The 17,044-nt window shown below is 36.0% G+C and overlaps 1 protein-coding gene across 1 annotated transcript in view; it reads left to right on the top strand.

The window, feature by feature from the left end:
* The window catches only part of CUBN (cubilin), a 238,602-nt gene that overhangs the window by 53,044 nt on the left and 168,514 nt on the right, over positions 1-17,044 (top strand). Inside the window, exons 23-27 of the mRNA XM_074324816.1 lie at positions 5,290-5,479; positions 6,804-6,964; positions 7,378-7,559; positions 8,365-8,521; positions 11,022-11,209. Coding sequence (XP_074180917.1) covers positions 5,290-5,479; positions 6,804-6,964; positions 7,378-7,559; positions 8,365-8,521; positions 11,022-11,209 — 878 coding nt within the window. The remainder of the gene's footprint in view (positions 1-5,289; positions 5,480-6,803; positions 6,965-7,377; positions 7,560-8,364; positions 8,522-11,021; positions 11,210-17,044) is intronic.

Raw genomic sequence — 17,044 nt, 5'->3', positions numbered from 1 at the left:
TGGGTTTCCACCAAGCAATTCAAATGATTCTGATTAAACTTTGCTGTTCCTCAGAGATTCTGAAAGTCAACTCTTAGCACATAAATTGCTGTATAATTACAGCTGAGATGCAATGGTGGATTGGATTTGAACTGCTCGTGGTAGAGAGTACTTCCCATGATATGGTGCAAGACAGGCTGAAGGTGAAACTTGGTTCTGGTTCCCACTTGGGTATTGGAAGAATCTCTGGTTCTTTCTATCCACCTTGAATTCTGGATTTTCTGCTAGGAGATATTCAGATAGTTTCCCTCTGAAAAGGGTTTCTTAGTAAGTCTTTTCATCTTTTAAAGATTTACTTTCTCACTGTTTAGTATTTTCTCCTATTTTTGTTTATATGGGTAACCCAGCATTTCCCAGTTCAGATTTATGTAAAATGTATTATATTTCTTAGTCCTTAGAAGGAAAATGGTAAAAAACAAGAACATCTGCTTGCGATATTCCTCCCTTCTACTTACTTTCATTTCTAAATTGACATTTCTTGCAGAGAGAAACCAGGGATCATTAAAGAGCACAGGTTTTGGAAATGGAGGGCTTGTGCTCGAATTTTCTCTTTGGCATGTCCAGACTAAGTGATTTTATAGAACTTAACCTCCGGGAGTCTCAGATCTCTCATCCACACGTACCGCTCTAAAAAGTGAAGGTTATAAGTGGCTGTTTCACATAGTTGGGGAAGATAAAATGAGACATTCTTTGTGAACATTACATAATACCTGTAAAGCATGATAGTTTAAAATATAATGACTGATATCCAAGTACAATTTTACCATAGTTGCATTAGTGAATTAGCTTATTTTCATATTCATTTGAATTGGTCATCTGTGAGGAAAAACAAAAAGCCGTGACTGTGACCGCCTAGCAGTAAATTGTAGAGCAAAATGTTAGATAATTCTACCTTTCCTCAAGTCTTCACTTTGAAGGATGTTAAACCAAGGATGCCAATAGAAGCCGATGATGCTTCCTGGTTTGACTATTAGCACATATCTCTGAATCATATGGATTCCCACAGACATAAAACATCTCATAAATGATTTTAGAAAGCATTGCCTATAGATTGCTCACTAATGTAATTGGATAATCACATACATTATCGCATAAGGCAAAGCAGGGAAGTATGGCGGGGCAGTCACCCACAGTCTAGGGTCTCCCTGAGAGCTACATTCTCAAATCCACAGGATCATTTGATTCTATTTCTGTCACCCAAATCGTATGGGACTGATATATCATCATTGCTTTGTGGGTTGCAGGATTATCCATGTTTCAGATTTTCTCCTTTGATAGTGAGCTGAATGCTATGTTACTAAAACTTATTTGAAAATGACTAGCGGAGGCAAAGATACATCATGAGTTTTAGAAAGATAGAGTTTTGATATTTTATAATGATCCACAGAGGACATTTATATAATTTTTCTTTTCTTTCTTAACTTTTTTTTTTTTGAAGTTGGTCAGAAAGAAAGATATGTGAGGCCTATCAAGAGTTGTCTTTGATCTTCAGAGATGTGCTTTTCTGTTGTGAGTTCAATTGAATATAGTGGATGGAAGAAATGTACTTTTTTCCTTTACCTCTTTGTAAATATTGTTAGAGCATCATAAAAGGTAAACTGCCACTGGATATGAGTTTTCCTTTGGCAGCATACGATAAAAACAAAGGCATTTTTATGTTTGCATTTTGTATTGATGTAGTAAGAATTATGGCAATACATGAACATCCTTTTATGGGAATATATTCCATTTTAATTATTTGTGCTTTATTGCAAAGCAGAAGAGGAAACCAAAGCCTACCAGTAATATTTCTCCATATTATCTTTATTTTACAAAGAGCCATTTATGTCAAGGGAAGAAAACATGAACATTGTACAGACTTCAGTGTTAGATAAGAACAGTTACCAGCCTTTCAAGAAATAGACACATTAAGTTCAGAGAGCCATTGTTTTTCTCTCTATAAAATTAAATATGTGAATCTCATAAAACTACAATCAAAATTTAATATGAATTATCTATTAATATTTATAGCATGTATACCTGCAAAATATTTTTTATTTTTCTATTTTAATTTTATTTATTATTTATTGGGCATCTGAATTATTCATTGGATTTCCTTTAGAGAACTCCACCTGTTTTTGCACAGAACTTTCAAACTTTTAATATAAAATATTTCTTCTTTGTAATTTCATACAGTAAAATTAATTTGTAGTTTTAACAAATGTGTATCCCCATGTAATCACTACTCCATTCAAAATACAGTACACTTTTATCATCCTAGAAAGCGTCCTTGTGCTCCTTTCATTGATCCCTCCACATCTGCCATCTCAACAGCTGCAGACCTTATTCTTGTCACTATTGATTAGTTTTGCCTGTTCAAAAGGCAAGTTGAGTGGGAACACTTTTATGGCTGGCTTCTTTCACTCAGCATAATGCTTCTAGAATTTGTTCATATAGGTCTATTTATAAGCATTTTCCTTTTATTGACCAGTAGCCTTCCATTATATGACTATGTCATAATTTGATTATCTAATGATTCAAAGCAAAAAATGATAGTAAGGTGGAGTTTATAATATAAATAGAATTAAAAGGTATAACTAAAATTGCATAAAAATGAGGGCAGGTAGACAGAATTATATTATTATTATTGTTGTTGTTGTTGTTATGGAGTCTAGTACCAGTTACTTGTCATGGCTGGAATCAGAGATTTCTATAATTTAGATTTAATAGACCTTATAAAATATTCAAGAATCTCATCCTATTCAGGAGGGAGGATAGGAAGGAGAGGGAAAATGAGGTAAGAAAAGTGGAGGGGGTAACAGGATGGGGCAGAGAGAGTGGGAGGAAATTAGATACTTGTCCAACCCTTCTCAGTTTTCCATGCATTATGTAATATAATTTAAACAAGTATTTATTAGATGTGATCTGGGCCGCTACTATGGTAAATGAAAGTTAATAAAGGTCCTATTTGTAGTTCGAGGCCTTTAGAGAACATATACTCATATAAAAACAATCACAGTAAAATATGTTTGGGGCTCAAATTGCTATTTGCATAAAGTTTAATTGAGCACAGGTAATTTAATTCTACTTGATGGGGAAAGTCTTCACAGAGGAAGTGTTATTTGAATTTGACCTTAGATGATAGGTAAGAGTTTATTTGTTAAAGACTGTGTTGGGGAAGGAGGCGAGGTTGTTAGATAAAGCATTTCAGACAAAATGAACCATGTGAAGATTATTTGAATGCATTAGGAGCTGTGTTTACCTTTGTGACAGTAACAGAAAAGAAACTTGATATGCAAATCAACATTTCAGTACGGATTAACAAAAAACCACTATTATGCTGCAATAATGACTTATATATGGATAAGGTACAGGGAAATTACTCATCATTACTTCTCAAAATTTTTATTAAATTACGTTCCTTTACGTGGGAACCTGATCATGCATAGCATTCTCCTTCAGACTTGCAAGTTGCATTAGAAATATTCGATGTAATTATATTTCCCCTCTGGGAGTCGAGTGGGTAAGCAAGGAACATTATCTCTTTAAGAACAAGTGACAAGAATAGATAATTGCTCTAGATATTTGATTTACTGGCTAAAGCTATCTGAATGTGAGGGTGGTCAATGAATCCCTCAGTTCTGTCAGCTCAGGGAGACTGGGTCACAGCCTTTATTTAACGTCCATGTGATCCACACATTTTTATCTCAGTAATTAATACTCATTACTGGGTCTGAAATACTTAATTTACCACCTCTACCTTCACTTCTCTCTCTCTGTCTCTCTCCCTCCCTCTGTCTTCTACCTGTCTCCTTCTTTCCTTCCTTCCTTCTTTCCTTCTTTCTTTCCTTCCTTTCATCTTTCCTTCCCTCCCTCTGTCCTTCCTTCCTTTCTTCCCCCTTGAAGAAATATCTTGGCAGACCATAGAAAAATATAGGAAAGTATATGACATTGATCTTTGCAGTTAAATACCACTGTCTATTCCTTTAATACAGTAAAGCCTTGATTGCTTGCTGCTTAAAATAGAGTGAACCAAATATTTGGTGAATATTTGCTCTCTATAAAATTAAATATGTGAATCTCAAGGGCTGTACATAGGTAGTAGAACCTGTAATATTTTTTATGCATCTCTGGGCTCTCAATATCAGTGGTTCCACTTTTATTTTAAATATGATTATACAGCAGCAACTGGGGAAATAGAATACTTACACATCCTCATTTCCTTTTTTTACTCATGATTAAATACAAGAGTTTATTCTCCCCCAAAACCTCGTAGTTGGAGATGTGTGTCTATTCCTGGACAGATTTGTGTTTTTACTAGATACAAATGAAGATACACTTAAAATGCATTAAAACCAGATTTTCTTTGGAAAATATCTCAGATTTAGAGGGCATAGGAGATTGACTGGGTTGGTTAGCAAATACAGAGTCTGAAGGACTGGACAGGTAAAGCTCAAACTCTTCAAGTAGAACAGTTAATATTTGTTTAGGACATAAAATTGTCCAAGTACTACCTAAATGTTTTATGTGAATGATCTAATTTATTCCTCATAATTTATGCCCTGCTTTTTTTACACTTTTCTATTTTGAAACATAATGATGATTACTACCATTTTTTGAGCACATACTATGTGCCAGGCCCTTTAATTGCATCGTCTCTAAGCCTCACATGTACATGGAAAGATAGTTATCTCCATTTTAGAGATGAGGCTCAGAGAGGTGAAGTAACTTGTCCAAGTTTGCACAGCTTGTCAGTGTTTGAGCTGGGCATTGGTGTAAGGCCACTCTGATCCCTGGGTCTCATATCCTACTGTTTATTGCTTGATGGAGGTAACTGCTTTGCCATTTCTCATAAATACATGCTTTGGTGCAAACCATTTTAAAGGAAGTTTATGAAAAGGAGAACAGAACTGAATTATTTCTAGGCCCCCTCTATGATTTCTGTAGTGGAGCCACATTTGTAATATTTATGATAATTTCCATGAATTAGAAAAAAATACAGTACTTTTGAGAACATAAAAAGTTGTTCACTTACAATACATATAACAAATTTCTACTACTTAGCGTAAGTTTGCTATTAATAATTATCTTCGCTTTTGAGATTTCAAAACCTTCGTTTTGAAATGAAATCATTCTTTGAACACACCAGAATGGTCTGTTGACAATCAAGTACATTGGTACAAATTAACCAAGCGTATATTACTGACTGTCTTATAAATGTGGCATAATATTTTCTTTTTTTTCCCCCTTGTGGTCTATTTATTTTCACAGTATGCTTAATAGACTATACAGAATTATCTGGGACCTTCACTTCTCCAAACTACCCCAATGATTACCCCAACAATTGGAATTGCATTTATCGGATCACGGTAGGAACCAGCCAACAGATTGCCCTGCACTTCACAGATTTCTCCTTGGAGGAGGCCATTGGTGGAAAATGTATGGATTTTGTGGCCATCAAGTAAGCACCTTCGTTTTTTCTCAGTCTTTTTCATTATTCATTTTCATTCATAATCTTTCCTGGGAAGGTTAAGGAAAAACATGGAAGTTCTCTGTAAGGCTCCCTGTTGTACTCTTTCTTGTACAGGATGAAGTTTGTCGTTTGGACCCTGACTTACCAGAAGAAAACTATAAAATTGCATAAGAGTCAGTGGTTATTTTGAAGCGATTCTTTTACTGGGAGTATTTGAAAATAAACTCCAGATTTTATTTGAACAGAATAAACAAATGTACTACCACTCTGAAATTAGATATTTGCTATTGTTGAATATCTACTTTCTTTACGTAAAAACAGTTTAAATTTTAGGCTTGTTTACTGTCTGATTATAACACAACATGATGCTAAAATAGCAACCTTAAGGTTTTCACAAAGTCTTTTGTGTTCAAATAAGAAAAGGCTAGGCTTGTGAATTTCAATGCAAAGCATTTTTTCAATTCTTTGCTGCTGTGAAAGAATGTGTTTAAAAGTTATATTTGCACTAAAGTTAAGTTGACTTATCTATTGAAATCTACCCAGATCATTTTATTGAGTCAAATTTGCCTAATCAGTTTGGTGTGCATCTGGGTTAAATTGTTTATGTGGCATTTCAAAGCCTGGACTCTTACACTATTTTATAGTAAATTTTAGTCTATGATATAAAGTAAGGTACTAAAATAATAAATCACAGTTGTACCATATCATGCTAAAATAATATACTTTTCTTAATTTACAGCAATTAATAATTCGGCTTTAATGTCGAGTGAATACTGTTTGTTTATTTATTTATTTGTTTGTTTGTTTGTTTGGCATGTAAAAGCTCCAGATTATAAACTAGACTTAAGACCCCCAAAGTTCTTGGGGAAAGAAGTTTTTTAGATTTTGCTAAATATGTCATATATGATATGTTAAATTTGGAAAAGTTTCAAATTAGAAGGAAAACATGTAAGGTTTCTCTGTAAAATTAAGCAACATTTGTTTACACTATTAATAATTATAGTTTCTTTATCTGGTGTTCTTTAACACATTTAATAGACACTTCATGTGAAAGAGAGACGATTAAACACTTTATCTCAGTTTGCAATTGGTTATAAAAAATGTCATGCCATCTATAAATGATGTTACTTTTATTAAGTCATTCAAATACTATTGAATAAATTCAAAACTTGAAATTGTATGTTTTAGAGTATTTTTGAGAGATGTTAATTGATATAAACTAATCTGTGATCTCAAAGTTCAAATAATGTTAAATATTTATACAGTAGTATTGTCAATAACCTAATGAATGCTGATGTCTGTATTTTGTCAGAGATGGAGGTTATGAAACTTCCCCATCCCTGGGAGAATACTGTGGCTCAAATCTACCTCCAAGAATCATCTCTCACAGTAACAAACTGTGGTTACAATTTAAAAGTGACTTTTTTGGCTCAAGCTCTGGATTCTCAGCTTACTGGGATGGATCATTAACAGGTGAGTAGCACAGAGCTGTCTTTGATTGGATTGGAGAGTCCAGCTGGGTTGGTTTCTTGGTTCTTGGACTGCCATACTCTTATCCATTTTTTTTTCCAGTTGTGTTTTGTGATTACTGTTTGTAATCAACTTCAACATTATAAATATTTCTGAGTTAACAGCTGCCTTTTGGTTTTGAAGGACAAGGTAAGGGAACATATTCTGGCTCCCTGGTATATTTTATCAAGCTGGTCATCTTGATTAGGAAGAGGAAAGTACACCGACATGAGTTAGGATTCTAGGCTAGTTGCTCTCTGGGGATGTAGTTGTTTCACAACTTGGTTTAAATGGGAGCAACAGCCGGAGATAGACAAGAAGATTCAGTTGTCCTGGAAAGGAAACGATATGCGTCATTCCTTCTCTTTCTCCTATAGGTTGCGGGGGCAATCTCACCACGCCCACCGGCACGTTTACGTCTCCCAACTACCCCATGCCCTACTACCACAGCTCCGAATGCTACTGGTGGCTGAAATCCAGCCCTGGCAGCCCGTTTGAACTGGAATTTGAAAGCTTTCACTTGGAGCATCACCCAAACTGCACTTTAGATTATCTGGCTGTACGTATAACGTCTCAGATATATCACTCACTGCTCCTACCTCACCCAACGCGCATGAGTGCATTTGTGTATTTATTTATTTTTGAGATTCGGGGAAGGGGAACATTTTGTTTAAACATCCACATAAACATTTTTAACAGAATTAAAAGTTGAAAGAAAATTTGATGAATGTGATAGCCTTCTAAGAATAGTATGTCGTACTGATTGACTTAATACACTAAGTATTTAAAATCTATTGAATATGGATTATTAAAATGTGGTTAAGAGCCTGCTGAAAAGTATTATGAGATTTATCATAATTAGGATCTATGTACTTGCTACATATGAAGTGAAAAATAACAATTGAGAAGACTATATGGATGAATTAGAGAAGATAATTAAAGTCATCCTAATAGGTCTTTTTACAGTACCAGCAATTCTGCTTTGTCCATTAAAAAGCAATCTGAATGAAAAATGTATCAAAGTGTCATAAATTATAAGCAGTGAAATAAAAAGGCAAAGAGGACCACTGATAACAGCTACGGTTTCAAAAATATGTATTAGTCTTTCATTTTCAATTCTCAGATTTCAGCCTGGGTTCACACCCTTACTGTTATATACAACCATGGTTGAATGGCCCAAGTTCATGGCTCAAGTTTATGGACACTTAAATATAATTTTTAAAGATATTTTGGTCCAGGGCTATTCATATGTTATGTCATATATGTATTTCTTCCCCACTTCTGAAGTATTACTGAGGCCTTTACATAATGTTTATAGCCATAATCATCTGATTATAAAACCCATTTAAAATGTTTTATTAAAGGTATATGATGGCCCAAGCACCAGCTCTCACCTGCTAGCTCAGCTTTGTGGGAGTGAGAAACCGCCTCTCATTCGTTCGAGTGGAGACAGCATGCTTTTAAAACTGCGGACAGATGAAGGTCAACAAGGAAGTGGCTTCCTGGCCACATACCAGCAGAGTAAGTGGGCATCCTGGCTGCTCTGTGCCTGTCATGGGTCTTCGATCTTTTGATGAATGAAACAAACTGCAAAAAGTATATAACCCATTTGTTTGAATCATTAAAATAAATCTCACCTCCTTTTGAGAAAAATTTAACTCAGTTTGAAGGAGAAATGTTTATGCATTACGTTTATCATATGACTAAAGCATGTGGTAAGCTGTAGGAACTCAGAAGAGTATTTAACATGCTGAGATAGTTGCAATTCAGCTAAAGATCGGTGTCACGGGTTAACAACTAGTGGGTTTTCATTTGTATCAAACATTATGACCTTCTAATTAGACATTATTCCATTGTACATAGTATCTCCTGCACTAGTTTTCTGTCTTGTACTGCAGAAGGTACCTTAATTTTATTAAGGGAAATTATGGTCCTTGTGAATCCTACGTGGAGTAGGCACATTCTTTACTGTGGAAAAATCTGGTCTTTGTAGACATGCCATTTTAAAATCTGCTTTCCCATGAGGCAACCTGGTGGAATTAAAAGAGTATTAAACCGAAAGTCCAGGGGCCCAAGGGTTTGTCCTACACCTTAATCCTTGTAGGTCACTTTTCTTCTCTGGGATTCCGTGATTTTTTTTTTCTTTTAAAAAAGATTAAATTAGGTGATTGCAAAAGCTTCTTGCTAGCTCTAGAATTAGATACTTTCTATAGTTTCAAAATGGGCATTCAAGAAAACAAGGTTTCCTTGAATTTCTGCTATTTAATAAACATTACTTGTGTTTTTGAAAGTGCTGTTCCTTGCCCTATGAAATCTAAATTTATCTATAATTTTGACACAATTGCCTAAAAATGGAGTTGAAAGTCACAAAATCATAATCTGAATGTATAATGTCCCTTTGGATTAGTTGAGAGTATTAATATTTAACCTTGCTTAGGTATGAATTTGGAGATTCCCATTCACTTACATTGGCGTTAGGCTGAATTCTAGATAGCTTTCCCCCCCCTTCTTGCGCTTTGCCGGCCACTGGCCGCTCATGGCAGCGCACGGTAGCCCATGGCGCACTCTCAGATAGTTTTGAATACTGAGATTTAATGATAATATAGGTTTGTTCTTCAGAAATACATCATTAGTGTATGAAAAGCTCTCTCAAATTCTATCAAGGATATATGAGTTTGGTTGAGCACATAAGCATCTCTCTCATTTTATTATTGCTGTGATAATTTGTTTCTTGGTTACAGTCAGAATCTTTACTGAAGGTCCCGTCCTTTTCTTTTTATTCCTGTGATACTTGATTTTTCTCTCACAATTTCAGAACATTGAAGGAGTCTCTTAATGTACATGGGATATAGGTTCTTAAAAGTAAAATCAGAGCTAAGCGGTGAGATTTCTCATATAATTTGCCATTTGAAACTGAAGTTTTACAGATAGTATAATTTCTGAGCACTGAGAATAGTCCATATGGTTTTAATAGAATGAATGTTCCTCTACCTTGTTTTGTCATCATTGAGGCACACGATACCTGTCTGCCTAATACATGTAACTTCTTGCAGGCATCTACAGTAACAAAATTATTCTTTAGAAATCCTCTGTGGATAAAAATGTGACCTAAGAACTTTCAAAGAGAAATAGTTTCAGTATTCCCATTCTCCAGCAAAGGAAGTTTTTGAAGAGCCACAAATGTATACTTTTCCAAACCAAAGTTTACAAATGGTGTTTCAGCCACCTGCCATGAAGTAACATGGTAGTAGAAATGCAGCTATGAACCTCATTCTTCAGAGAAAACTTTTCCAATAGAACATGCCTTTTCTCTTTCTCTGCTATTGCACATCATACTGACCATAAGAGAAAGACTTGAGAAAAGGCATGCGTCTGCCTCGTTCAGGTCGTTAGGTCTGGCTACACGAGGCAGACCCCCAGGACTAGGCAGACTTAGTCTTCCATTCCTTCTTCAAATCGTTTACATTCCCTCTATTCATCTGTTACTTCCTGATGACTAACTACAGGAATAACGGAGCCTTTATTGTGAATTTCATGCTGACTTTTGAATTCAACAAAGCCATGTTGTTATTCCTTTTCAGCATTCACATCAAACTTCGTGTTTTTAAACTGTTGAATTTAAAGGTCAGGATTGCTGTGACTGCCAAATGTTAAAGTTAGGAAAACAGAAGCACAGAACGTTTCATCCATTTCTCAAAGCAAAGAAATTCGGCTGATCTCTGAGGAGTGCTAAGCTGTGTTGCTCTCTACCACGGCACAGGAATTTGATGCCCATTTTAACATAGGCAATTTTCCTGACATTTTAAAGTTGATGAATTCACTTAAGTATTATTTTACATTTGTTCTAAATGGAGACCCTTTCACTGTAAAAATGCTGCACCACACACACACACACACACACACACACACACACACACACACACACATAATCTCGATGTTTTCTTAAAGGAAAATCTCACACACGTCTTGGAGCAATTATGATTATATGATAGTTCTTAACAGTCATGGTTATTTTTTCCAGCGTGTAAGAACGTGATGATTGTGAATCAAACCTATGGCATCTTAGAGAGTATCCATTATCCAAATCCCTATTCTGACAATCAGCGTTGCAACTGGACCATCCAAGCAACAACTGGCAATACTGTGAATTACACATTTTTAGGATTTGAATTGGAACTTCACATAAACTGCTCCACAGACTACTTAGAGGTATGTATTCTGAAGCTGAATAAATCACTGCGTTTTCAGATCAAGTTAGGCAGGCCAAGCTGGAAGTGAACCCCTAATGCTGCCCTACACATCTAGAATATACCAACTACCCATGGTATTTAAGCAGGTATATTTCATGTCATTTTCACTGCATCACCTTAATGTTAAAGATATTTAATCTACTAAAGTTTATACACAAAGAACTATCTGGGCTGACTGACCTCACATTATTTAAATAATGCAGAAGTAGAATAACTTTTTTTTCTTTAATCTTTGTTCTCTATAAACAAGAGATCAGAAAATGTTTCGGTATCATGGCTTTATTTAATATATAATTTGCCTGATACTAGGAATATTATGAATCTTGTTTTTATTTTTAAATTTGTATTCATTTTAGTTACTTTTACGTTTTGTAAAACAGAAGTTTCTGTTTGTTATCATATTGACCACCATTAACAAGGTAGACAATGCTATGCAATAAAATTTGCTTGAAAATTAGACAACCCAAAATATGAGGTAAGCTACTATTTATTAATGTGTTTTTGCTAACTTTCCTATGCAACTTTTTAGTGCTGTAGGTTATAAAATTAGGCAGCTACTTATTTTACTTACTTTATTAATGTAATTATGCATTCATATAAAATTATATATTTTATAAAATTAATTTAGAAATACTGGTTTCCACTTTCTCACTTCATAAAACAATTTCACTCAAACTATTTACATATATTTTGACATCTAGTTTTCATCATTAATAAAATCAGTCACCTAACACATCATTTTTACGTCCATCTACATTGTTACTAATATGTAAGACTTTTGAATCAACTTATGATGTTTTCACTAGAAATCTTTTCTGAAGTGGCAAGTACCAACTCTGATAACATTAGGTCATTTTCCCTCCATCCCACCTATCCATAAAACAGTGATTTAGTGTTTTCCTTTTTAAGGTGATCAGTGATTTTTACATGTCTTGCTTGAAAGACTTCCAGCATCCAACACTTGTCACTTTCAGGATGTAGAAAAAATACTTTATCCTTGTAAAATTTTCTCACCCCTCTTTTTATCATTTCTTTAAAAAAAAAAGTAGCATTGATTACGATTGTTTGAGGTTAATAATATCTTTTCAAAATAACACTTTTGTTTTTCAAAACTAAGGAGAGAAAGCTTTCTGTACTTTGAGAGGCTTTGTGAGGTCCTGATTGAATGGATTCCCTTGTTTCTGAGGGATAATTTTATGGGTTAAGAAAAACAATCTTGCTGCACACTGGGGGTGCCACAAAATGTATACAAGTGGACACTTTGGTCAACGTTACTCAAGCAATAGTTCGCTGAAATCAGAAGTGTCTGGATACTAATGGTAACCACTTTGAGCATCTCTTGTAATTGCAGAAGTCAAATGTGACTTGTATTCATTCATCTTTTGTTATTGGTATATATTGAGTATTACAATTTTAATAGTTTTTTTTTTTTCATTTCTTAAAATGTGTATACATTTTTAGGGCACCCTCCGTATTTAGAAAAGTTCAATATTATGGAAATAGCAGCCATAGTGTTTACTTATTAGAAAGTATATTTACTAGTATTCCAAGAAAATATGACACAACATAAAACAAACTTACAAGCACAAACTTGACAATGGTTTTAAGTCCACTTTCCATGATCTAGTATTTAAATGGTCTCCACAAGCTCAATAATGGTGTGCTTGTGTCATTCCATTTACCTGGAGGAGCCATCGTTTTCTTTTCTTCATATGGTGAGATCTTGATCATTCATTAGAAAATATGGAAAAGTTGCTTTCAAAGCCCCTTGTTCATACCACAAACACAGCAGTTTATCATATCACATTTTTACCAGTTGTGATTAAGCCCACATGCCCTACTGGATTACGAGCTTTTGGAAGGTGCGAGCTGTCTTCTACCAACTTTATAACCCAGGCACTGATATTAGATCTGGGACCTTATAAGAGGTCCGTAAGTTAAATTGAATTCAGGTGGCATTGAATATCACAGCCATGTTTTAGCATCAGCCTAATGAAAGCTATGAGTTAATGAAAAAGAACAAAATTCCAAACTGGCCTTTTGGCATAAACCTTACGCTTTCACAGCAATTCTACCACTTTGAACGCAAACCAAACTAGAACTCAAGGCCATGCAGAGTGTTGTGTGTGTTACAATATGCTAGGCACCATACAGTGATTTGATAAAGCACAATGGAGACAGCTGCTGAGAGGAGGAAGCATTTGAACTGGAGTTTAGAGGAGCTTTTGGCAGAAAGAGTGGAGAGGAAATGAGATGAAATCTTTCCAGGGACTGGACTCCGTCTCTTTGGATGTACTTGAGGATGGAACGGTAACAAGGCCCATCAAATCATTTGTGGAGGCATTTGAAAACTGTCAAATAAAAACTACTTGTTCCAATCACTGCAAAGCAGCTCAGGAGGGGTCTTTCATAGATGATATTATAGGCATGCCTTCTATCTTGTGTAACTTGATGGTGAAAGCAGCAGAAAAACAGAATGAGAACCAGAAGTTCAGCAAAGGCTTCCAAAGAATGATGCTGTTGCCAGAGGGAGGAGATTTTTTTTTTCTTCCATTTCTGTAAGCCAAGGAGCAAGACCAGAACAGTCGTTACAATGGCTGGTCTACGATGGAAAATTTGAAAGCACCAGTAACCATTTAAGGAGAGAAAAGCCACTAACACAAAATCTAGTTTTCATTATTTTAATAACTTCAGGTTAAAGGTTTTCTTCCAGTGACTTAGCCAAGTCCCAACTGGGGGACTGTCACTGCTGCCAGAATTGAGTTATTTTGAATTAATAGAACTGAAACTAAGAAAGAACTTGATTAGCTGCTGGTCAGGCATTGTGCACCACTTTGCTGAGGGGTGTAGGTTGGTAAAGATCCCACTGGGAATCTAATCCATCCTTTATTATTTGGTCCTCTGGGCAAAACAAAATGATGGAGATTTGGCACTAAAATATTCAATGGGAGGAAGGGTCATTTGCTTAAAGGAGTAAGACCATATTATTCATATAGTTATGAGAAGCCAACTGTAAGCATGCTTTCTGTAGTTTACATCTTAATTTCACTTTTTCATTTTTATTTTGAGTCTGAGTCTCCATGTGGAAGAGGAGATTTCTTATAGGTGACTGAATATGCAAACAGAAGTGACAGATTTGGGAGAACTCAGCACAGAGATGTACAGGAAGGCCAGGGCATGAATAAGGTCGACAGGGAGCGTGTGTGTGGTGAGAAAAGAGAGGAGGAAAACGACAGGTTATTGTGTCATGGAAGTTGAGAGTACGATAGAAGGTGACAGTGATCAACAAGGGGAGATACTCCCAAAGGGTCAAGAAAGGTCAGGGTTGAGCGGTGTCCCGTGGAGATCAGTGTGACTCTGGGCAGAGCAGTGCTTGAGGGGTCGTAGGAGCAGGAACAAGACTGGTGTGGACAGGCAGTGAAGGGGCAAGAGTGAAGGTAGACTGAAGGGTAAGTTCATGAATTCAGTGTCTGTTTCTCTTGAGCAAATCTTCATTAAGTCTTGGCCGCTTTTCCCTAATCCTCATCCTTTATTGCCCTAACTGGTCCTCATGTGGCAAGCTTTTATGGGGCACCCTCCTATACATGGTCTCTTATATATCAGTGTCTCTTAAAACGTGGCCCAGGATTGGATGGAACACTCCAACTGACCTGGCCAGGGCCGAATGTGCTGGGGCTGCATTACCTGGTTCATGTATTTCTGGTATTGGAGGTTGAAGTTAAATGAGTTTATTGTTACTCAAGCATAGTGTTGGACTATATTAAGACTTACAATCTCCAGGTTACTTTAACATGAATTGTAATGTTAGTAATAGTAAATTGCAATAGTGAACTAAGACCAGGTCTTATATTAAATTTTGCTCCAAAAGACACATTAGAGCTGATTGTCCAGCTGGGTCTTATTTTCGGGGAAACTCAGTAGGCTATTATCCCTAGTAAGTTATATTTGACTGTTTTGCCTAAGAATGCCATTACATCGTGATCCCTCTAAATCCTGATTCTCTGGTCTGTAGAGCCTTTTTCATTTGCATATTGACTCATTGGCCATTGGTCTACTCTTCCTCAGAAATGATTGATAAAAATGTCAGACAAGATGGCGCCTATTTCAAATACTCCAAAATGATAGATTTCTTTGATTAAAGTGCTCTATTATTGAACACTTTTGCGAAAGCACCATTCAAACAACTCAGTAATAATAATTGCTGATCTTTATCGAACACTTATTATTTACCAGGTAATTATGATAGCAACCATGTAATGTAGGAAGTATTATCCTCATTTGACAGGTGAGACAATTGAGGCAAATGCAGGTTGTCCACAAAGATTACAGGTGGCAAAGCCAGGCTTTCCATCTGGCACTGTGGCTCCAAGCCCCTCTAGGCCATGACTCCACATACCCTCTGTCTGTACACTCTTTCACAACTTTCTGTCCCTCTCAGGGGTGACATGAGGGACTGTCCATGGAGTCCTTGGATCTATCACATTAGTGACACTGTCACAAAGGGAAATTTATATTATTTTAGCATGACTTCTTCATAAATAAGCAGTGATCATTTATTATCATCGCCTCTTTCTTTGCTACATGCTGACAAATTATTTTTCATGTCTAATTTAGAATTTTCCCCAAAATTACTGTTAATCTTACTCATCTGTGAGACACCAGAATAAATCTTTTACACATTTCGGAAGTTGAATAATTTTCCCTTTAGGCCCCTGGCAGTCTTATTTTTCATTGTTCTGCTTTGCATTCTTGGTTGCAGGTACACACTCATATTAAACCATGTAGAAAAGATAAGTGTTTGTGAAAGGACTGTTACTCTGAAGAAAGTAAGAAACCTCATGATACACAGGATAAACTAGAAAGCTGGAGAGGGCAGGAACAGGCAGCTTAGTGGATTCCTCCCCCCCCCCCCCTTACTGGTTTGTTGTTTCTCCTTGCATTGTATACTCCATTCCCATCTCTTTCCCCGAAAACTTCCTCTGAGTTTCTGCAACATGAGAATTTTAATTTCAATATGGCCACCCCAGCCATGACTTTACATTTTCACATGATGACCATTTACCTCAAATGCTTACAATCAACTAGACTTTCCTTTGTGGACAAGTAACCAGCACAGGTGGTTCATCTTTTTGACCTTGACCTAAAGGCATGGATCTAGCCCGCTGATGGATGGGCGCCCTCTGGGCAGTATGACCAGCTCTGGCAAGGAGCAGTGGGGTCCAGCCCTCTGGCCAACGTTGCTCATAGATCACGTGTGTGGTCTGAGGCAGAATCTTTGAGTGGGGACATGGGTTCTGCTGACCTGCTAAAATATTTCTTACATACCCATGATTTTCAATTAGATTACAAACTTAGCTCTGTAGTGACAGTATGAGTATCTCTCAGTACTGTGAGATGTAATTCACTTAAACCTGAAAAAATTCATTTAAAGAATTGACTGCCTTATCTTATAAGTTGGATTTCATTGTCTCTTCTTTCAGTTTCAAAGTCATACTAAGGCACGTTTCTGTTTCCCTTGCATGAAGTTATACTGTTGATCCAATCCACAATTTTATCTTTCTTTTGCCCTAATGAAAGCTTCAAAAAAAATGGACATTTTTTTCCAACTGTGCTGTTTCCCAAAGTTTAACAATTTTGTATGTGTGCTTAGAAAATGGTTATAAAGCTCTTAAGAAGCTCCATGGGTTTCTTCTTAATTGATGTCTCAGAGGTCTTCCCTTTTATTGTTGCAAAAGTTATTCATGACTTTGAGGACAGAATTTAATTTTTGTGGAACTTGTCATTTAAAAATTTT

Source organism: Rhinolophus sinicus, linkage group LG02 (assembly GCF_036562045.2).
Source record: "Rhinolophus sinicus isolate RSC01 linkage group LG02, ASM3656204v1, whole genome shotgun sequence".
NCBI classification, from domain to species: Eukaryota; Metazoa; Chordata; class Mammalia; order Chiroptera; family Rhinolophidae; genus Rhinolophus; species Rhinolophus sinicus.
This window is presented reverse-complemented; position numbering and strand designations above follow the sequence as displayed.